Source organism: Balaenoptera ricei, chromosome 18, assembly GCF_028023285.1.
Source record: "Balaenoptera ricei isolate mBalRic1 chromosome 18, mBalRic1.hap2, whole genome shotgun sequence".
NCBI lineage: Eukaryota > Metazoa > Chordata > Mammalia > Artiodactyla > Balaenopteridae > Balaenoptera > Balaenoptera ricei.
The window spans coordinates 71,034,861-71,059,080 of NC_082656.1; the positions used below are offsets into that span (position 1 = coordinate 71,034,861).

Consider the following 24,220-nt stretch of genomic DNA (forward strand, 5'->3'; position numbering starts at 1 on the left):
TGTGCTCTGCAACAAGAGAGGCCGTGACAGTGAGAGGCCCGCGCACCGCGATGAAGAGTGGCCCCCGCTCGCCGCAACTAGAGAAAGCCCTTGCACAAAAACGAAGACCCAACACAGCCAAAAAAAAAAAAAAAAAAAAAAAATACAGTACTTGTTTTTCTCTTTCTGACTTACTTCACTCTGTATGACAGACTCTAGGTCCATCCACCTCACTACAAATAACTCAATTTCGTTTCTTTCTATGGCTGAGTAATATTCCATTGTATATATGTGCCACGGCTTCTTTATCCATTCATCTGTTGATGGACACTTAGGTTGCTTCCATGTCCTGGCTATTGTAAATAGAGCTTCAATGAACACTGTGGTACATGACTCTTTTTGACTTATGGTTTTCTCAGGGTATATGCCCAGTAGTGGGATTGCTGGGTCCTATGGTAGTTCTATTTTGAGTTTTTTAAGGAACCTCCATACTGTTCTCCATAGTGGCTGTATCAATTTACATGGGTAAGCTGGGACGAAGTGAGAGCGTGGCATGGACATATATACACTACCAAATGCAAAATAGATAGCTAGTGGGAAGCAGCCGCATAGCACAGGGAGATCAGCTCGGTGCTTTGTGACCACCTAGAGGGGTGGGATAGGGAAGGTGGGAGGGAGACGCAAGAGGGAGGAGCTATGAGGATATATGTATAGGTATAGCTGATTCACTTTGTTATAAAGCAGAAACTAACCTACCATTGTAAAGCAATTATACTCCAATAAAGATGTTTAAAAATATATATATATATGTAAAAAGGGAAAAATTCATGAAAATGAATTACCAAAATTAAATAAATAAATAAAGGATTAAAAATAGGAAATCCAAGATTCTCCAAATTAGAAGTTAGGAAACTCAAGGAGACATAGTTTCTTTATGTAATTAGATTTATGCAAAATAAAATTAAAGGCATCCCATAAATTACTTAATGGATAATGAGTCCTTGACTGTCTGACTCAGAAATCGGTTTGTTTTGCAAGGATCCTTTTTAATCAGCTCTCTAGGAGGCCTTGTCTGGCAGACAGCTAAAATACCTTAGATGACCAAGAGTTGGCTGGAGGAGCTGTGTGCTGCAGAACTATTTTCCTTAAGGCGGTCTTAACGTTTTAATCAGTCTCAGTCTCAAGATTGGACATGATTGATGTGTTTCCCTTCAGAAATGTACAAACTGGCTACAAAGCGTTGGCAAGGCGAGGACACCTGGGGTCCACAGCCCGGGCTTGTCTGAGGGGCGTGGCCTGGGGCAGCGTCGCCAGGGTGGTAGAGTGAAGGACCGTGCTTTCCAAACTCACCCTGCGACATCACAGAGTGACTGTAAGGAACGAACGTGCACAGTGAATTCTTCCCTGCAGTCAAAAGTCACAGCTTTCTGAAAATCTAACACCTAGAAGAGTTTTCAATATGTTTTGAAAGATGAAGTGTCACGTAAGTGAAGACCCTAAAAGAAGCTTGGGATTATTTTGTACTGTTGAACAGCAAGTCCTTTGGCATTTCAGGAAATACTACAGAACCTCCTTTCCTTACCCTTGAACTTCAATCTTGCCTTTCCTTTGAAGATGAGTCCAGCAGTGAACCTCCATATTGGTCATATCTGGCGCTGGGGCTTTACACAGCAGCCCCTCTGTGGAGAGTTCTGGCGTCATGCGGCTGAAGACCAAGCTGCTGGCCACCAAGGACCGCCAGCCCCCTAAGACGGTCCTCTCTCAGACAAGGGCCCTAGAAACAAAGCCCTATTTAGCCCCATCAAAGGCCTGCTTCATCCTGAACAAAATCTGCAAGCTATGAGACAATCTATTTTTCAGATTCTCATAGAATCAAGTCTTAGCAGGGACAAATCTCTCAGGTGTTTCCTGTGTCATCTAGTTTTATTTTGTTTTGACTGATCGGAAACACAGCCACTGAGAGAAACCCTCAGCCAGTCCTCCTGCAACTGTTTGTGTGGGAATCGGTGACCCAAGACCCTGTGATCGACTCAGGGCAGACATCCTGGTTCCCTCAGCAACCCAGAGGATGTCTGGCACGCAGGAGGGCGGCAAGAAATGCTTACCGCAGTGCTTCTCAAACTGGAGAGTGCTTCAGAGTCACCCCTGGAGGGCTTGTCAAAACACAGATTGCTGGGCCCTACCCCCAAGACTTCGGACCCAGGACCTCTGGGCTGGGGCCTGAGAACCTGCATTTTTAATAAGCTCCCGGGGGCTGCTGGGCCTGCTGGCCCACGTACACTACACTTTGAAAACCTCTGGCCTAAAGATTCAGCGTTTTGAAGCTCAAATAATTTATCTCTGGGGCAGCTCCTCACCCTCACCCCCAACTTACTTGGCAACAACAGGGTAAGCCGGTGGCACTTGCTGGAATTTTCCTACAGGATAATACTGAAACTCTCTATTCAGAGCCTTATTCCTTTAGGTTAGACTTTGGTCCATATTAAAATGCAAATGCTCTTTGTAGGAGGATCGGATCAGGAGTTTACTGGACAAATATTCGTTGAGCGTATTCTAGATACCAAGCACTGAACTTAATTCTGAGGATTGGAAAATAATAACAGTCTATTAGATACACAGGAGCTTATACTGGGGGGAGACAGTTGGATAAATCAATATTCACAGCTCTCATGAATTAAGGAATAATGATGTCTACTTAAAAATAATTACCAGGCAGTGTTAAGAGACGGACTACAGAGAGGCCATCAAAAGGGGAATGAAGGGGACTTCCCTGGCGGTCCAGTGGTTAAGACTCTGCGTTTCCAGTGCAGGGGGCACGGGTTCGATCCCTGGTCGGGGGAAGTAGGATCCCACATGCCGCGTGGTGTGGCCAGAAAATTTAAAAAATAAATAAATAAAATTAATTTTAAAAAGGGGAATGAAGGAGGTCAGGCCGGAGCCCCGCTGCAGGGTGCAGGGCCGGTGAGGGCTGCCAGCCTGGTGACTCAGCAGAGCCTCAAGGGCAAGATCATGCCCTCCTCTGTGAGGGGGCTTAGAAAGGCAGGAGGGGGAGAGAACGTGGGGTGGCTGAATGCCTGGAGAGGACAGGGGAAGGGAATACCAACAAAGGCCAGAGAAATAACTGGGAGCAAGTGCTTCAGAATTCTGCCCAGGTTCTGCCTGGGAAGGAGCTAATGGGATGGGATTGACTGTGAAGCTGGAAATAAAGCTGAAGCACAACTGAAAAGGAGCGAAGCAAATAGAAGCAAAAGCAAAGCCCTGGGAGAAACTTAAACAGAAAACACTGGAAAATAATGGGAGCAGGAGACCTTGCTTCCCAGAGCAGCGCAGAAACTTTCCAGGAAAGGTAAATGGTGCCTGGCATCTAATGGGTCCCAAACTGACACCCGAGGCAGCTTTTTGAGAATTAGAAAGACGTGCCCTCTCCACACAGACACATTTTAACAGGGACCCCTCTGGACAGGTGAACTAGAAAGTGCCACCCCCTGGTCCCCCCTCACCCAGGACGCTGCGAGCTTACTCAGCAGCTGCGCTCCCGCCAAGGCCTCGAGCCAAATGGACTCCCCGTCACTGCCACCGGCGTACTGGGACTCGGCATCACACCCAGGGTGACCGCCGGGCCCTAAAAGTGTTTCATCTACTTCTGGGTTGGTGGCAGTTGGAGGAAGACAGCAGGCTCAGGCCTTTGTAGTGACACCGTGGGAGGTGTACTCGGGGAAACTTCTCTGTGGGTTCCCTTCGGCTGCAGAATAAGACGGTCTGAGAAATGAGGGGCGCTCCTTGCGATCACAGATCAGCTCTGTGGTCTGCAAGGTACCGTCCTGCTCTCAGAATCCGTGGCTGGAGCAGAGCTACCCCAGGCACGACCCCAGTCATTGAGAGGGAACGACTGCAGAGAGGAAGCCTGGAAGTGGATTTATTCAATAAATATTTATACAGAGGCTCATCCGTTCATCACCTTGCTTTGGGACAGCTCTTGACTGTTCACCGAGTGTTTTTATGTTTCGTCTGTAATCAGTCCTTCGTGGCAGTAACCATGCAAAGTAGGTAGGAACTATCATTAACATTTTACAGATGAAGACACTGGATCTCAGAGAAATTGACTTACTAAGGTCATATGAAGGAGGCTTGGCAAAACAAGGGCTGGAACCTGGCTCTTAGGACAGGGTACTTTCCACCATTCCAGAAAGTGCTGTGGCTAATAGAAGAAATGCAGAAGCCCCTACAACAGCGCCATCAGCAGAAATATAATGTAAGCTACATATATAATTCTGAATTTTTTGGAGGGGAGCTAAAAAGAAGCAAGTGAGTTTAATTTTAATAATAATATTTAATCCAGTTTGTTAAAAATATTATCAATTCACCATGTGGTAAATATGAAGCAATATTAATGAGGTGTTTTCATGGGGTTTTTTTTCATACTAAGTCTTTGAAATCAGTGTGTATTTTATACTTAGAACACATCTCAATTAGGATGCTGGATTTTTATTAGAAATACTTGATCTGAATTTAGACTTCATAAAATTTACAACTGAAAAGTAGATTCATATACTCAAGTTGGTCCAAGCATACTTAAAAGTTTTCCGATAAGTAAACCGAGGATCAGTTTTTAAGTTAAATTTACGTTAATTAAGAGTAAATAAAAATTTTAAATTTAGTCCCTCAGTGACGCTAGCCATATTTCAAGTGCTCAATAGCCACGTGTGGCTAGTGGGCCTCCCAGGAACCTCCAGTCTGGTAGACCCAATATGTAATTTGCTCTGTGTGTTAGTTAATTTAGTCTTGTCCCTTGATAACCATGTTAAAGGTTGGTCTTCTTCATCCTTGCCCATCATTGCCCATCTCCTTCGGTGGCCTCCCCTGACCTAAATTAAATCTATTCTCACTTCCTCATTCCCACAGCTGCTTGCTGTACCCACTCCAGAAGATGGAGGTTGTCATGGCCCAAGAGAGGTGATATCTTTGTAACAGTAGCTCGGTAACTTTTAGGATAGAAACAGAGAAGAAGCTGGGAGAAAGAGTGGATTCATGAACGGTTAGGACAGCGATATATTTAGGGGCAACCTGACGAGCCTTGTGGAACATCTCTGACTTACACAGGACTCTGGCCATCAGAAACCTGGCTCCTCTGTTTTCAAAAGCAAGTTCATCTTGATAGAGTCTGACCAACTAAATTCTGGTTGGATTTTCATAGTAGTAGAAATGGCACTCCGTTTCTCCCAGGGGGAGAAAAATGTCTTCTTATCTAAAAGTATAAGCAAAAGTGTACCCCATTCACTGGATTGAGTTAAGAGCATTGTTCCTGTGTGGTTTTTAGGAAGACTTGAGTAATTATTCATTTGCCATCTGTGCATGAATATGTGTTTGCCTGTTTCTTTTCCTACACGTGAAGCATCGGCCAAGACTGTGCTGCTTTGAGGAAGAGCATCTCCTGCATCTTTGTTGTTCTGTGACCCCACTGGACCCAGGTCCTTGGGACTCAGGGACGCTGCAAAATATTTGGCAAATATGAACTACGTGTGTCCAGCCCCTCATTTTGTCTCCACATTATTGGCGCCTCAGCTCCACTGAACACACAAGCAGAAATGTTTCCTTGTCCCTTGCTTCCCTTGCTTTGTTCTCACGGGGTTTAGAGGTAAGGGTTGAGGTAATGAGGGTGCAGGTCCAGGCTGGTCGGTGAAACCTGACCCAGAGTCAATTTGGTTATTAAAGTCATCTTCTTAAACTCTTGAAGTTAAGATAGTTGATGTTAGCTGCTGGGAATGCAGTCCTGCCAAAAAGACAAGCAGGAACCTGTCTGGCCCCTCAAATATTTCACAATGGGAAGCTAGGAATGTGTCATAGCTTTCCAGGTTGCCAATTTCCTTAAATGCACATACAATTATAACTCATTCAAACACTTCTACTAACAAGTAAGAGAAGTATTGGGATGATGAAGCATTTCCCACTAGTCCCGGGAGATGTCCCGCTAAATAAATGATCCACAATCAGATAAGCTTGAGAGACGCCACTGCTTCTCTTCCCCTATCAGAGATTCATTCAAGGCCGAAAAAAGCCCTATTGCAAGGAAGCCTGTTCAGCTCGGTTTGCCTGGAGTTAACTAAACGTAATTGATTGTGAGACTTACTTTTTCAGGGAACACTTGTGAATCGCTCAAGAATTATTGCTCTCTGAACTTCTATGGTACATGACGATTTTAAATAACCTACTTCCAGCCTCCATTAAGTTTTTAGTTATAAATTTTTTAGAAGGCCATCAAGGCTAAGCAAGTATCTAAGGTAGCCCGTGGCATATCCAATATATAAAAATGACAAACTTCTGATATTTAGTCCTTCATTCATGCTTGAGTCAGTAATGTTAAGTTTTTAATGTTTTAATAATTTCATAATCCTTGGAGATATTAAAAGAAACTAATTGTGCTGATCTTAGAAATCTGAATTGACTTGTTATATTTTTGTTGTGTTAGATATGTGATTCAGCTCCAGCATTCCACAGAACAGAACATTCTCAGATTGTGACTCTGTTAAAATCTAAACTGGACTCAGCTAAAATGAACTTGCATTCATTAGTCACTTAGTCAGTGAGTCAGTCATCAGTTAAATCAGTCGAGAAATATTTTTTGAGGACCAAATAGCCATGAACTAAGGCCCTAGGGAAACAGAAATGGAATATACAAACTGCCCTTACCCTCTGAGTGCTTACAGCCTAGAAGGGAACACTAACGTCAAGCAAGTATTGAAGGTGGAGAGAAAGTGTAAGAGATCTGAGAATAAATATCAGGAGGCTTCTTACCTTTCCCTCTCTAAGTTCAAATCTCTGTAAACTAGAAAGGATGTAAAGGGTAAGGAGCCCACACTTCATCCAGAATGACAATATCCTTATTATTTAGGAGAGTCACATCTCAAATGATTGGTTATAGCATTTCCAACAATAAAATCAATGGCCTAAATGTGAAATTAATTGGAAGTCACAGTTCTAATACACTGTTTTGGCGATTAGGCACATTAGATTGAATTGTTTCAGAATGCCTAATTATTGTGTCTGCCACACTCATCTGAGTCATTCCTAACTTTTGGACTGCTGCCTAGATCATTTCTGCAGTACGGTTGCAGTTTCGCATTCTTTTCTCTCTTTTTTAATGCATAACTTTCCTCACTATATTCAAAGCTCAAAGCTCTAAACTGCACTTTCGCAAATTCTAGATAAGAGCTAAATAGTTTGTTAAAGTGTTGATTCCATTGAGTTTGGGTGTAAGTTGATATTTTATTTGTGTTTTGCAGGTTCAAGATTTAAAAGTGCCTGCGTGAAGTCACTTTTGCTGGAAACCACAGCCCGGGAGCTTTCGTGTTATCGTGTTTTGCTATCAAATACACATTACCCTGACCTTACGAGTGGATGAAGATACCTCAATTGTCTGGCTTTGCCAATTGCTTGATTTCGGAATTTTAAAAAGTGAAAGGAAAGAGAAATCCTGCTAAGATCTGAACATCTAAGTGGCTTATTTTCCAGCATCGTCAAGAGCTGCATCAGAACTAAATATTCTCCCAAGGAGTGCCATGATATTGAAGTCACTTTATTAGAAACAATTGTGTCTACAAAACGATCAGGTGACTCGGACATTTGCAGCCAGAGATGACACTGAGCATGCTTTCATTGCGGCCCGCAGTCTTCGAGTGGGGCATATTGATTGATGAGTGACCGCCTGCCGATAAATTCTCTCCTCACTCTGTTTCCTGGATTGGGCTTCTTTAAGCAATTTGTCACTTACCTTCAGACTTACATGTGGGATTTTTCACAGCACTAGTTTTGGAATCATTGGAACTTGATTTGATTTCATCATTTAACAGAAACGAACAGGATCCAAATTCTTTTCTCATCATGGCTTTGAATGTTGCCCCGGTCAGAGATACAAAATGGCTGACCTTGGAAGTCTGCAGACAGTTCCAGAGAGGAACGTGCTCCCGCTCTGATGAGGAATGCAAATTTGCTCACCCCCCCAAAAGTTGCCAGGTTGAAAATGGAAGAGTAATTGCCTGCTTTGATTCCCTAAAGGTAAGAGAATGCATTTTACGTGTCACATCAATGCCACATTGGACTTTCAAATGGAATATTTTTCATTGTACTTTTACAGACGTTTAACAATCGATTTTAGATCCTGTTTTCTTATTTGTGGTGACTATTGGGAGATTTGCACTCAAATTTTTTCATATCAGGAATATATAAATTTTTTACGGATCCATGTTTAAATTAAAAATACACGGTGCTGTACTTTTGGTCTGGCATGACATTCATGTACCCAAGAGTTTTAAATCAAAGTCTGGCTTGTGACAACTGAAGATAAATATTTTATTAACGTTTGATCTTCTGGAGGTTATACAAAGGTGAAGAAATTGAATGTGTCACTTTTATGTGCCAGTTACTCTGATTCACCTCTTGAAGCATTTTCTACTCTAGTGGCTTTCTTTCTTGACCAAGGGCCTCCTAAAATACTTTACTTAATAGGTTTTTCACTCTCTTTGACAATTTGTCATGGCTAACAGAAATTATTAAGTACACACGCAGTACTCCTTGAGAACCTACTATGTGTAAGTTAACACATAGCACATCAGAGAAGAAATGAATGTGATTCAAGATGGTATCCTTGGTGATCTCACTGTCTGGTAGGGAAAATACAGCAAATGGCTACAATGCAAGACAGAAAGGGACACGTGCCCTAAGAGAAGGACAGAGGGCAGACTTCTATGGGGATCCATAGATGGGAGAGCTGGCTTCCAGCTGATTGTTTCAAGAAATGTTTTTGGAGGCTGTGGCACCTGAGTTGTATACTGAGTTTGGTGGAGCCTGGGCTTGAAGAAATGGGAGAATTACAATGAAAGATCTAATTGAAGGAAATGGGGATGACTTAACCCATAATGCTTTGAGGTTGATTTTGCCCTAAGATTATGGATTCTATCAATCCCTGACTGTCTAGGACAGTCCTAACATCAATGGATATAGGTAAGATACATAGCTTAAAAAAAAAAAAAAAGATTTGGGAAATCACAGTGCTGTGAGTTTACAAAATAGTGACCTTAGTCTTTTCTTGGGTATGAAGGGACTGGGTATGTTTTTTGGAAAAAATTCATCTTAAAGTAAAAAGACTTTTAAGTGAAAATTGAAATACAAGACTTCAAATCATATATTAAAGGGAAAATGTGTCTATATACTAAAAGCAGAAGAATGCATTTATAGCTCAACAGAATTATTTTAAGGATTAAAATTTGAAAAATTATAGATGTGTGATTTATCTCAATAACTACCCCCATTTTCTTTCTTTTTTATCTTTTTTGTCTAATCTAAGTTTATTAGATTAGACTTTAAAATTATAAATCATTTTGTCTACACAGAAATGAATAGATGGATAAATCACAATTCATATAAACTATAACAGCATAAGCACATTTTTATATTAGTATTTATTTTGCTTGTAGTCAAAAAAGTAAACAAAGTGTGTATTTGCTTCTATGATTATCACCAATGGAAGCATTCACTATAAAAAGCAGTGTAGATTGAAAACTAGAACATAAGAACTTTAAGATATGGAATCAGGTCAGAGATGAGAAATTCATTTTCCAGGTCATCCCCAATCTCTTCATTTTATTAATCCAACCCTTCTCTGGTTAGATATTTACTATTAAACTGAGATTTTAGCAAGTTTCTTAAAACTTTTAATTCTTGGACTTCCCTGGTGGCGCAGTGGTTAAGAATCCGCTTGCCAACGCAGGGGACATGGGTTCGAGCCCTGGGGGTCCAGGAAGATCCCACATGCCTCAGAGCAACTAAGCCCGTGCGCCACAGCTACTGAGCCTGCGCTCTAGAGCCCGCGAGCCGCAGCTACTGAGCCCATGCGCCACAATTACTGAAGCCTTGTGCCACAACTACTGAAGCCCGCATGCCTAGAGCCCATGCTCAGCAACAAGAGAAGCCCACTGCAATGAGAAGCCCACGCACCGCAACGAAGAGTAGCCCCCGCTCGCCACAACTAGAGAAAAGCCCGCGTGCAGCAAAAAAGACCCAATGCAGCCATAAATAAGTTAATTAATTAATTTAAAAAATTAATCTATGGAATAGGATATCTGCATGGTTGTGATGTATCTCCCTGACAGCTTATCAGTTATGAGGAAAAATTTTTAAAAAAACAACTTTTAATTCTTTTAACTAGCTAGGGAAATATGCCTGACCTATTAAGGCTCAGTATTTGTTGAATATCAACAGCACAACAACTCCCAGATTCTTATAATTCATTACCTCACTGTGGATTCACCAAGACCATGATTTTTTGAGGATTCCAACTCACGGAGGAAGAATCTAGAACAGTTAATGTTTAGTATAAAAGCATAAACCAAGTCGTGAGAATGTTGAACACTATTCAAAAAGGAACTTTAAAGATCATTTTCAGAAGTGTCTAGTAAAACCATTTTCAAGTGTGGAAGCAGAGTTGTATATTGCCTCAGGTTATTAGTTCCCTTTTAGAATTGTAAATTTTCCGGTTATTTAATCTGAGTGCGATGTTATATACTTGTGACGTTGTCAAACTGTAAAGAATGTGGAAAGAGCCCATAGGCACGGGAGTAAGACAGATCTGAGTCCAAATACCTGCTCAACCACTTCCCAGCCTTGGGTGGGTCATTTATCACTTCTTAGCTTTGTTGTCTTATCAGTAAAATGAGGCTATTCACCAGGGACACTGGCTAAAGAATGTGCGGTGTCCAGCAGCACGCTGGCCTGTTCACCTTGCAAGGTGGTGGTAAAGAGTACGAGTCCTTACCACAAGAACTGGTAAACAAAAGAGACACTCAAAAATAGCAGCTAAAATGACAAATTATGAGGGTGATAATAATGAAGCTAATTTAATTTTATTTCATGCATTAAAAAACATACTGCCGCTCAGTGGAACCAGCCTGGGATGGAAAGATGGGCAAGGGCTTTGAAGTAGGACAGGCTGGGGCTTGAAGAAACCCTGGCGGGGACACAGGCTAGCTATATCATTTGAGACAAGTGTTTTACCTGCTTGACTTCAGTTTCATCCTATTTAATATTGATACAATAATTCCTGTTTCATAAGGTTACTGCCAAGACTAACTGGCCTAAGATATGCCAGATGCCCAGCACAGGCCGGATGTGTTAGGGACTGGTGATGTTAGATTTTTTCCCTTCATAATTAAGTATCATATAGTATGGACATTGATTTTGATGACTAGCTTTACAAGCAAGCTGTGGCCAACTCTTAAAGAGTCCAATTTTTAATGTGTCCAAACTCTTAAAAATCTACTGTAATAATGCCTCAGTGATGCAAATTAGTCATGACATTAAAAGAAATCAAGTTTGGGGCAGACATCATTTTTGTGGTTATTTATTACAAGATATTTACTGCAAACAGTGTAGGGTACTTTTATTCATAAAAATAGGTAAAAGGAATCTGTGTTGGCCGATAGAGGGACAAGTTAGTTTGTGAGCCTGAGATACTCCTTTTTTGTTTTTGTTATGAGTTATTTGTATATGTGACCAAACTTCCATAAATACATACTAATCAAATTCGTGGGTGTTTGGAAAAGAGATTTGCTGAGGTCTTTGTAAAGAGTTGTACACATATAAATGTTTTTATAACAGATATTTTAGAAGATATAGCAGAGTTCTCACAATGACATTTGTACTTTATTCACAACTGTTACCTCACTGCATTTTATGTGAAACCACTGGACATTCAAGCATTTATGATTTTTTTTTAAGTTACAGTATTATTATGAACAATGGAATTGCTTAAATCTTTTCCAGAAGGCCAGAACATTCAAGAACACTGTGTTCCACAAGTTAGGTTTTGTTATTTTGTTATTTTTTAAATTTAATTTTTATTTTATATTGGAGTATAGTTGATATACAATGTTGTGTTAGTTTCAGGTGTACAGCAAAGTGATTCAGTTATACATATACATATATCCATTCTTTTTCAGATTCTTTTCCCATATAGGTTATCACAGAGTATTGAGTAGTTCCCTGTTCTATACAGTAGGTCCTTGTTGATTATCTATTGATATTTTATGTACAGTAGTGTGTATATGTTAATTCCAAACTCCTAATTTATCCCTCCCCACCATGTTTCCCCTTTGGTAACCATAAGTTTGTTTTCAAAGTCTGTGAGTCTGTTTCTGTTTTGTAAATAAGTTTATCTGTATCATTTTTTTTTTTTTAGATTCCACATACAAGACAAATATCACATGATATTTGTCTTTATCTGAATTTCTTCACTTAGTATGATCATCTCTTGGTCCATCCATGTTGCTGCAAATGGCATTATTTCATTCTTTTTTATGGCTGAATGATATTCCATTGTATATATGTACCACTTCTTCTTTATCCATTCCTCTGTCGATGGACATTTAGGTTGCTTCCATGTCTTGGCTGTTGTAAATAGTACTGCAATGAACATTGGGGTGCATGTGTCTTTTCAAATTATGGTTTTCTCGGCACAAGTTAGGTTAACTTGACAAAGTGCAGATTGCTTCATGAGCAACTAACTTCCCTGTAGAAAAGGCCTTGACCAAGTTAACCCCACCTCTACACCTTTATAATCCATGAAACAGTTTCCCTCACAGTTGAGATGTTTGAGATTTTTCTTTTCAGGTTCCAGTCTAACCACCCTGCTTGTTTGTTGTCCCCTGAATGTGCCCATCAGCCTTCCACCGCAGGGTGTTTGCACTTGCTTTTTGCTCTGCCTGGAATAGTCTTGCCTCAGTTATATGAATAGCTTGTTCCTTCATTCCCTTCAGGCTTATGATAAAAAATGCCAACATTTAAGCCTTTTTGCCAATCTCATTTCAAGTAGTTCCCTCATTGCTTGGATCCCATTTCCCCATCACCTTGCCTTACTGTTCTTTCTAGTGCTTATCACCATCTGATAAACTTTATATTCACTTGGTTTTGTTCGTTACTTGTTTCCCTCCTCCACTCTACTAGAATGTAAGCTCCATGTAGTTGGAGATCATGTCTTTTTTGATCACTGCTATATCCCCAGAGCCTAGAACAGTGTTTCACACACAGTAAATACTCACTAAGAATTCGCTGAATGGTAGAGCGTGTTCATCAGCAAAGTACTCAAGCCTCTCAGATAGGGCTGCTGTATATGTTTGCACAGGGGTGCACCACACAACACGGGTACATTTCTCGTCTAGTCTATATGATGGGCACCCCCTGGAGCTGTGCAGTGCACAACCTGTGCAACCATGTGCTATGGTCCTGTTCTCAATATCCCATTCGATTTCAAAATCAGGGAGCTCTGTTCAAGAACTGGAGACACAGGTTGACTCTGGAAGTACAATACAACACTGGAAAATTGACAAGTAAATTATTTCACTTTCTCTGAAGCTGCATATGATGCAGAAACTAATTTTTATTATTACTCTCCCATTCTTTCTAAATTTCAAAAATATAAAAAAGTAGATCTGCTCATTTACCTATGGGATGTTGGCTGTAAGTTGGCTGATGACAGAATTTTAGTCTCCGGATTTATGAATTAAAAATTAGAAGTGGGGCTTCCCTGGTGGCGCAGTGGTTGAGAATCTGCCTGCCGATGCAGGGGACAGGGGTTCGGGCCCTGGCCTGGGAATATCCCACATGCCGCGGAGCGACTGGGCCCGTGAGCCACAATTACTGAGCCTGTGCGTCTGGAGCCTGTGCTCCACAACAAGAGAGGCCATGACAGTGAGAGGCCCGCGCACCGCGATGAAGAGTGGCCCCCACTCGCCGCAACTAGAGAAAGCCCTCGCACAGAAACAAAGACCCAACACAGCCATAAATAAATAAATAAATAAATTATTTAAAAAAAAATTAGAAGTGGTAGATATGTGACCATTTTGGACAGTTTTAAAACACATACCAAAAAAGATATCAGAATATGTCACTGGCCTTGACCTTACCTTCACATTTTTGAATTGCCACTGGGCTCTTAAATAGAGGCTAATTTTTGTAGAAACCTCTTGAGAGTCTTCTAAGTTATATGCCTAATTTTGGCCTGATTTGGAAATATAATCTCAGGCAATTATTTCATTATCAATAGAAATCACTGTGGTTATATAGAGCCTACTACCTGCCAGGCATTTTTCATGCAATTATCTATTCCTTCCAACAACTCTGTAAGGTAAATATTATTCAATCAACCATTATAGATGTGGATACAGATTCAAAAATACAAGTAACTCTCATGTAACTCATAAATGGCATAGAAGGGACCTGATCCCAGGTAAGTGTGACTCCAAAGCTGGCATCATCCTTTCCCTCCTCCTAACTCCCCTTCCAGAATAATCATCGATGTAATTAATCCTAAAACTCCTAGTAGCTTAGTCATATTTGTTTAACAGGTTTAGCATATTGAAGTGTAAAAAAACGTTCCAAAATAGAAGGCCCAGGAATGAACCTATTTAGGTGCTTGAATATTAAATATTTTTTAAAAGAGAGAAACTGCAAGAGAATGCAAGGCACACGTTGTATTTATTTTTGTATCTGCCTACAAATATTTTATCATCCCTTACGAGGTCTCAGTAACAAAAAAGGTTTGGGGGCCTTCCCTCGTGGCACAGTGGTTAAGAATCCACCTGCCAATGCAGGGGACACAGGTTCGAGCCCTGGTCCAGGAAGATCCCACATGCCACGGAGCAACTAAGCCCGTGCGCCACAACTACTAAGCCTGCGTTCTAGAGCCCGTGAGCCACAACTACTGAGCCCATGCGCCACAACTACTGAAGCCCGCGAGCCACAACTACTGAAGCCCGTGCGCCTAGAGCCCGTGCTCTGCAACAGGAGAAGCCACCGCAATGAGAAGCCCGCGCACCGCAACGAAGAGTAGCCCCCGCTCACCGCAACTAGAGAAAGCCCGCGCACAGCAACAAAGACCAACACAGCCAAAAATAAATAAATAATAAAATTAATTTTTTAAAAAATGGTTTTGGTTCAAGGTGTTGGAGTGTGTGCCCACGTGATTCTGAAATGCATGATTTCAGATATTATGATGTGATAATGTGCAGGACAGCTTCACACTTTAAGAATTCTTGGACCCACCAATTATACTTCCTGCATAAGAGATCCATTTCCCTATCATGACTTCTACTCTCCCTTGTAAATCAACTGCTTCCCCTTTGTGGCCTCCCTTGACACTATTCAGACCTCCATATACAGTTTATTCCTCTAAGTATGTGTCCTTGTACAAGCAGGTAAGCTTCCCAAAGGCAGGATTGTGTCTTATTCATCTTTGCGCCCCAGCACCTAACATGGTACCTGGCACATAGCAGAGGTGCAATCATAACCATTCAAAGTATGCATAAACTAAGAAAGAATCCCCACAGTTTTTCAAAAGGGATTATTGGTGATCATTGGTGAACTTCAGACCCAGAACTTCTCTGCATGAGTGTTCCCCATTTTCTTTAAATATTTCATTTCACAAGCCTGGCCAGCCTCTCCTTTGAAGTCTCTCCTGCTCTTTTCCCCCATGGTATGCTCCTCGTTCTTTTACCACTCTAAACTGCCTGCCTATTTTACCTCTAACGCCACCTTCTCCTCCCCTTGCTCCCTAATGTAGATGCTCTCCGAGACTCAGTGTTGGTCCTTCCTAAGTCAGGTTCAGTGATCAGTTCTGAAAGCAGACCTGCACTCAGATATTCAGTTCCCACCTCTTTGCTGCTCAATCCCAATTCTGCGTGTGTGCCCTTTCCTTGCCAACTTTGTGGCTCCGAATGCCTACTGAACACCCCATGTAAATGGTCCATTGTCCCCTGCAGTTCAACATATCTAAATCCACATTCTTCATCTTGTCTCCACCCTGAGCCATCACCCCACTCCATCCCAATGCCTTGTTCCCCAGGCACAAAATCTTAGGTTGATCCTGACCATCATGCCAAGCACCCTTAGTTTTGTTTTTTTTTCTTGATGTTCTGGTTGTAGGGAAGTATACATCTTTAAGAATTAATAAAAACTATGGAATCTTTACCCAGAAAAGTGGTCATACCCTCAGACTACTGCAAACAATCTCAAGATCTCAAAGGTTTCATGCTGGCCTCTAAGAGCTCTCTCTGGACTGTGAGTTAAGGAACTCTCATTCACGGAGAAGTCTGACACATTAAGGTGGGCACAAGAAGACCGGAGGGTCATTAAAGATACTTTTTGATTATTTTCCAAGTTTTCCTAGAGCCAAGATTAGTGCCGAATTCCTCCTAATGCTCAAGATATTCTCTGCTAAGGAATGATATACCTTTAGCTTCCAGGACAAAAGGAGGGCCATTACTCCCTGTCTAAGGGCAGGTGGAATCAGCTTCAGTGCCTTCAGTAAGCAAAGGAATGAGGATTCTCAAGCAATGCAGAATCTGCCTAAATGTCTTACTTAGGGATAGCACATCTGTGGCATTTATGGCTGATGCCACTTTCCTAGGGACACAGCTTCCACCAGTGAGATACCTACGTTCTAACACAGTTTAAAATGAAGAGTCGGGGACTTCCCTGGTGGTGCAGTGGTTAAGAATCCGCCTGCCAATGCAGGGGACACGGGTTCAAGTCCTGGGCCAGGAAGATCCCACATGCTACGGGAAAACTAAGCCAGTGCACCACAACTACTGAGCCTTCGATCTAGAGCCCGCGAGCCACAACTACTGAGCCCACGTGCCACAACTACTGAAGCCTGCGCGCCTAGACCCCGTGCTCCTCAACAAGAGAAGCCGCTGCAATGAGAAGCCCGTGCACCGCAGTGAAGAGTAGCCCCCGCTCGCCGCAACTAGAGAAAGCCTGCGCGCAGCAACGAAGACCCAATGCAGCCAAACATAAATAGATAAAATAAATAAATTTTAAAAAAATATTTTAAAACATTAAAAAATAAATAAAATGAAGAGTCAGATAATCTCTATGTTAGTTTCCTAGGGCCGTCGTAACAAATCACCACAGACTGGGTGGCTTAAAACAACAGGAATTTATTATCTCCCAGTGATGGGGCTGCAAGTTTGATCAACGTGTCCTCAGGATCTCGCTCCCTCTGCAGCTCCTACAGGAGGATCCTTCCTTGCCTCTTCCGGTTTCTTGTCGCGCATGCGTTCCTTGGCTTACGGCAGCATTACTCTGATCTCTGCCTCCAGCTGTAGGTGTCTGTCTTTCTGTGTGTCTCTTTTTGCCTCATCTTCCCTCTGGGTCTGTGTCCAAATTTCCCCTTCTTACAAGGACACCAGTTATATTAGGTTAGGGCCCCCCGCTTCTCCAATATGACCTCATCTTAGCTAATTATATCTGCAATGACCCTATTTTCAAATCAAGTCACATTCTGAGGGACAGGGATAATTCTATTTAAGATTTCAATATATCTTTTGGCGGGGGTGGAGGCGTGGAGGGGGACAACACAATTCAATGCATAACAATAATGTCCGAACATCAGAAATCAAGCACTGTGGTCTCATTCAATGAGCCCAAATTGGGTTTCAGAGTCCATCTCCACACACTGCCCTGAATAGCCACTAGCCATCACCGGAGCTGGCAAAAGAGAGGAGGCTTAAAAAACTCCAGTTTTGGGCTTCCCTGGTGGCACAGTGGTTGAGAATCTGCCTGCCAATGCAGGGGACATGGGTTCGAGCCCTGGTCTGGGAAGATCCCACATGCCGCGGAGCAACTGGGCCCGTGAGCCACAATTACTGAGCCTGCGCGCCTGGAGCCTGTGCTCCGCAGCAAGAGAGGCCACGATAGTGAGAGGCCCGCGCACCGCGATGAAGAGTGGCCCCCGCTTGCCGCAACTAGAGAAAGCCCTCGCACAGTAACGAAGACCCAACACAGCCATAAATTAATTAATTAATTAATTAAAAAAAAAAAAAAAAAAGAGTCAGTGCAGGGCTAGACTCTCTAAAGCCCACCCCTTCCTTTAAAAAAAAAACAAAAAAACTCCAGTTTTTGATAGTGAGTAAAAGAAGGGATGATGATAAACTGTCATTCTATGATTATAATAGTCTGTGTTTAAAACACGTAAGAATAGATAAAAATAATTCACAGAGAAAAATGGCATAACTTACTTATCCAAAAAAAAAAACTAATGGAGTAAAATACTAATTTTAACCTTAATTATATTGTTTAATAATTACATTTGTTTGTTATTCACTTTGCCTTGGGCAGTGATGTTAACTTCTGCTAGTCTGCGTAGCAGTTCTTAGGAAACCATTTCTTTACATTTATCATAATAAAACGATTTGTTTAATATTCTATTTTTTCCAAACATGGAAATAGCATTTTGTCAGTACACTTCTTTCACTCAAACTCTTGTTTTTATTTTAGGATGTTTTTAATACAATGACATTGGAAGCAAAGATTTTAGGTAAAAGCCCTGGCCTGAGAATCTATAGCTGAGCCCTGGCATTTCTGCATGTAAGCTTACATCATTTCACCTCTCCCAGCTCCAGGTGACTCGTCAGTAAACATTCATTCATTCGTTTGTTTATTCATTCATTCCCTCTTTAACTAAACAAGAGGTACAAACTCAAAATCTGCAGGAACCAGCAAGTAATATGAATGAGTGACTCAGCACTCACGGTTGGGGAGACCCAGGGCTCGCTGGAGACGGCAGGAATTTAGCTGAAGGGCACATAACCCCTCTAAAGATGGCAGCTGCCACCTAGCCACAAATAGCTGTTGCCTGCCTTGTGAGAATCCTGGAGATTTTTTTAAAAAGAACCAAAGATACAAGTTTTGATGTGAAGTTTCCCAATTTCTAAATCTTGGCAACCAATTAAAATATCTTTAAACCCCAAAGTTCATATAAAACACACCTACAGGATGCATTCAGCCTGAAGACCGCCACATTTAACATCTGAAATAAACAAATAAATATTGATCCTGTGACAGGTGCCACTAAACACTGGGACTAGAAGAGCATATACAGCTTCTTCCATCAATAGAGCTAATTGAGGGCAGAGTGAATTTATAAACTGCTCTTAATCATTCTTGAAAGACTTGATTCACACTGCTTTGGTGATTCACTCTCTGGTTTTCCCCTTACCTCATTGGCCACTCCGTCTCTGTCTCCCTTCCTGAATCTTCTTCCTCCTCCTGACCTCTAAATGCTGGCATTTCTCCAGGCTTGATCCTTGAGCATCTTCTCTTCATTTGCTCACATCCACAGTGGACACCTGACTCTTCTGGTAACTCACGAAGCATGTTTTTGCCTCAGGAGCTTTGTACTTTCTGCCCAGAAAACTGGACTTCCCTAGATGACCTTATCCAACCCAAAGGCTGTAAACATTTTCTATATACTGAATTTTTAAAAAATTTCTAGCTCTAGGCTTGATTTCTCCCCTGAACTCTAGACTCATGTATCCAATTGCCAACCTGACATCTCTACCTGGATATTCAAGTGACATCTCAAATTTAATATATCCACTAATAAGTTCTTGATTCCCCCTTCAACCTGCTGTTCCCATGGTACCTATTCTCAGTAGATGGTACCATTTATTCAGTTGATCAAATAAAACATCTTGAAACCCAGCCTGAATCTTCTCTTACCATTATCACCATATCCAATCTCTCAGTCTATTCTATCAGTAAGTCCTATTCTCTCTGCCTTCAAAAGATATCCTAAATCTGAGCATTTTTCAGCACTTCTATGATGACTGCCTTGGCCCAAACTACCATCGTGTCTCAAATGGATTGTTATAATAGTCTACTGTAGCTTTCAGTTTTGCTACTCCCTACTCTAGTGACCCATAAGTCATGTCACTCTCTTGCTCAAAACCTTCCAATAGCTGTCCATTTCATTTATGAAACCTAAAGTCCCCAAGGCCCCATGTGGTCTGCCCCCTGCTGCATTCCTGGTCCCACTGTGCTCCCATCAAATTGGCCTCTTTGCTCCTCAGGGCCTTTGCATTGGATGTTCCCTCTACCTGGAATGCTCTTTCCCCAGGTTACTATAAGCCTCAGTTCTTCACTTTAGCCTGGACTTCGCTTAAGTATCACACATTCATCCGCAAAAGCAACCTCAGAACTTGTCCTTAAGGGATGTTATCTGCCTACGTATCTCCTGCTTGCCCGTGTCCACTGCTAGAAGGTAAGGCTGTAAGGCAGGGGTCTCATTGCTCTTTCCTTGTACCTGGCAGCTGCTGGGTGTGCAATCATATTTACCAGTGAATAAGTATATCCTTAAATCCTACACTTTAAAGTATCACTGTTCCAACAAAATTCAGATCACTTTTTTGGCTACCTATTATTCATTTTTTTCTGTTAATCTACAGACAGAAAACCCCTCAAAGTTAAAGGCTTTGTACAAACAAGTTCTTTGATTTACAACCCAGAAGGTGTTTCTGGATCACGTTCATGGTTTTGACTGCACTGATAGGCAGGTCATATGGAGACTTGCCCACAAGTGTCAGCTATGTAAATTCCTGGACTGGCTTGCTGGGCCACTGTGGGCACCCAACTCAGCCTCCCCAAAGCCTGGCCATAGACTGACGCTGGTATTGGACAACGTGTTCACTAGTCTTCTCTAAAATTAGGACATTGAAATACATTTGTGTATCTTCTTTTGGTTTGGTTTTGTTTTTATTGTGATGAGAACACAACAGGAGATCTACCCTCTCAACACATTTTTAAGTGCACAATACAGTATTGCCGTCGACAGGCATGACGTTGTACAGCACCTAGCATAACTGAAACTGTATGAAGCACATTTTTTCATAAAGGTAAATTCTTTCAAGGTTGCTTTTTTATTCTGAGATTGTTTGCTTCTTGTTTTTTTCTGATTATCGTAATCTAAAATGATTGTCAATGGATGTGTTTTGTTGTTCTTTTTTCCTTAATGTCCTTACTCAGCAAAAAAAAAAGTGGGCAACTCTATGTCAGTTCCCCTCTCTTCTTATGAAATATTACTGCTCCATAAAATTCATAAAAAACTATATCATTTGGTCTGAAATTCCCACCATCAGACTCACTTCTTTGAGTCACACAGGAAAGTCTTCATCATTAGAAAGTCACTGTTGAGTACACATTACCTGAGAGGACTCTCGAACTTTTTTCTGTTAGCAAATGAGGACAGACAGCTTGATCTATCAAATAAGCTAATTTTCATTTTTGGTGGGGAAAAGAGCCTGACCAGAGACTATGAGACCTAGAACATACTTGTTTCATTGCACAAGAGCAAGTCTCTAGGAAGCCAAAGACAGCTGGCATTCAGTGTCAAGGTCTAAACCATAGTGGGGTCTCACCCCTGGGGCTGGGGAGACCAGGGTTGTTCTAGGGGAGCTTCACCAATAATGAACTTCACTGGTTTTACAATTTCCCCATGAACTGACCTGCTAATGCTAAATAGAATATTCTTTCCACTTGGTTTGGTTCAATTTCCTCTGGCTCAAAGATTATAGTCTAGTATGTATTACTCTTTCTCAGTTCTGCTTTGACCAAGAAGGATAAAACTGATAGAGGACAAATACTCCCCTGAGCACCCACCCTTGGGATTCAGGGAGTAAGTGGACGCTGACATGTTTACTTGTGATCAACCTTACCTAGCCATCCTGCCTGACCAACCAGCATTTTGGGGATATGACTGATAAGACCGTTTTCTTATGACTGAGGTCATATACCCATAGTGAATATTAAGCCCTGTAGAAGATGAGATACTGCCAGGAGAAAGAGGAAAAGAAAGTGACTCAGAGGCTTTAACCTGGTTAAAGCAAAACAAAATGACTAGAGTCAACTTCAGGCATGTTTATATATTTCATTTAGATTACCATCATCTTACTGGAGTATTTCATATTCTTTTAAAAATCATTGCTTATAATTTTTGATTGAATATGATATGTACACTAAGGTACATTTGTAATCAATCTTAATATGAAAACTTGTTTGCTGAAAAGTAGAATACAGTTAATATAGCCTTCTTAAAAATGCCCATCTGGTTCACTTCTCAAATCTCATTCGGAAGAATATTTCAAGTGCTCCCGGCCCTTAGTAAAATCATTAATAATGACACTGAAGATATCATTTCCACACCTGCTATGAAACTAAGCACTGACCCAGATGCTCAGGATCTAAAATTAACCAGCAGCAGCCTCATTTGAGTGATTCAATTCACATTGCTTCTCTTCCATTCCCGTTGGGTGCCTGAGTTGTTAACAGAAACAGTGATACTGGAAAATATTGGGATAGCAGAATTCTTAATGAAGGATTCTAGTAGATCCAGACGTTCTGAGCGTTGTATAAAGCTGAGGCGAAAGAAATTTCATATCCTAGAGAACTTCAGTATCTTTATTCATTTACTTATTCTACAAATAGCCACTGAGCTACCCCTAAGTGCCAAGCACGACGTTTGGTGCCTAAAAAAGACACAGGAACCTTGTTCTCGTGGAACTCACAGTCAAGTGCAGGAAACAACAAGAGAAAAGTAAACAAACTAATCAAATCATCACAATTTATCAAGACTGTTATTCCTTCACGAAATGCTGAGTGCCCACAGAGTGCAGGCATTCGGCCAGGCACTTGCAATACAGCACCATGTAAAAGCCCACAGCGTTCTTGACCCCATGGGGTTTTCAGTCTAATGGGAGTGACAGAAAACAAATGGGTAGAAACACTGCCCCTGCAAAAAGTAATTATTTTTAAGTTGTGAGAAGTGCTAAAAAGGAAATACAAGGTATGTGGATAGAAAACAATGCGACTGAGGAAGAATTTAAACAGAAAGGATGGCCTGGGATGCTTTCCCCAAGGAGGTGCTTTCTGAGCAGAGACCTGAAGGGTGAGAAGGAAGCAGCCATGTGAGGAGAGGAGAGCTTCCTCTGGCACAGGGAAAAGAGAGCCCTAAAGCCTGGAGAGAAAAGCACTTAGCCAACTTCTGGAAACAAGAGGTGAGGGTGACTAGATCATGACCAGTGGGTCAGGGGGAGACGCACCTGAGACAAGGAATAAGAGAGAGACTGTGTAGGCGTTTGGATTTTATGCTCCGTACTAAGATTTGAGCGAGAGGATGTTTTGCCTCGTGAGAAGGTCCTCTGCCTGGACAAGGAATTGCAGGAGGAGGCTGGGCCGGGAGCTCAGTGCGCGAAGCTTTGCATTGTCCCGATCACTGCCAATGCCACCCGGGTGGGTGACAGAGAAGAGTAAACTTAAAATAAATTTTGGAGGTAGATATTATTAGGAAAGATGCATCCTGACGGCGTATTAAAAGGGCCAATGAATATGCGTCGTAGCCTCGTTTGTTCCTTCCTTTATGGCACGTGGAACTGATGGTTTGGAGAGGGAAGTTACCATTTCCTCTGGAGAGTTCATTTCTCCTGGTCCTGTTTGCCCTGCTGGCTATTTTATTCTTAATGTTCTCTAAGGATGTTCTCTATGTGGTCACTCAGGAGCTGGGTGGGAACCAGAGCTCCCGGGAGAAGCTAGTTTATTATCTGAGTAGTGGTGCTGCTATGCAAAATCAGGCTGCTTATCTAGAAAACCTTTCTAAATGTGCCTTGTATAATTGAAGTTCCTATTACTTTCGGTTTTCTTTTGGTCAAGTCTTGAGATTGGCTTGAATCTCATGAACTTTTTCTCAGACGTTTTACACAGAAAGTTCTATTGGATCATTTGTTTTTCAGAATTATTTTTTATTACCAATTTCAATCCTATATTTTAAAACTTAGGTTATTTTTACATGGCGTTTAAACCCAGTTCTTTAACTACATTGCAGAAAGTGTTCCTTTCTCAGAGAGCCCTATGACCCCCAAATTTCTAAAATCTCTAATTGAAGTAAAAGTAACTTTTTGATAAGTGGTTCAATTTCTTCTTTGTTTATAGATTTTCTTCTCCTTAAGTTCATCTTAATTTACATTTTTCTCAATTATTTATTTTACTCAAGTTTTCAATTTAATCACTAATTTATTTTACTCTGTTATAAGCCTTAATCTTCTATTATTAAATAGTTTAAATAAATTTATTTATAAATGTTATTATATTTTTTCTTTCTAGTTTTTTCTTTGATTAAATTTGCCTGATTTGCCAGAGATTTGTCTGTTTTATTTGAAGAACATGTTCTTGGTTTTAGCTATCAATCCTACAAAAGATAGGCTTATTTTTTTCTCATTATTATATTTCTTTTTTTTTTATTTCTACTTTATTATTTTCTTTCTCACTAGCTCTCCTTAATTTCTTTTATCGTTTTTTTTTTTTTTTTTTCTAAATTCCCACGTAGACTGTTTAGGTGTCTTCTTGTAATTCTTTTCTTCAAAAA

General features: G+C 41.2%; 1 protein-coding gene across 5 annotated transcripts in view; it reads left to right on the top strand.

Annotated features, from left to right (window-relative positions):
* MBNL2 (muscleblind like splicing regulator 2) overlaps nt 1–24,220 on the top strand; it is a 158,475-nt gene that overhangs the window by 42,191 nt on the left and 92,064 nt on the right. For all 5 annotated transcript variants that reach the window (XM_059903140.1, XM_059903143.1, XM_059903142.1 and 2 more), the window contains exon 2: nt 7,260–8,031. In XM_059903140.1, coding sequence (XP_059759123.1) covers nt 7,858–8,031 — 174 coding nt within the window. In that variant the 5' untranslated portion in view covers nt 7,260–7,857. The remainder of the gene's footprint in view (nt 1–7,259; nt 8,032–24,220) is intronic.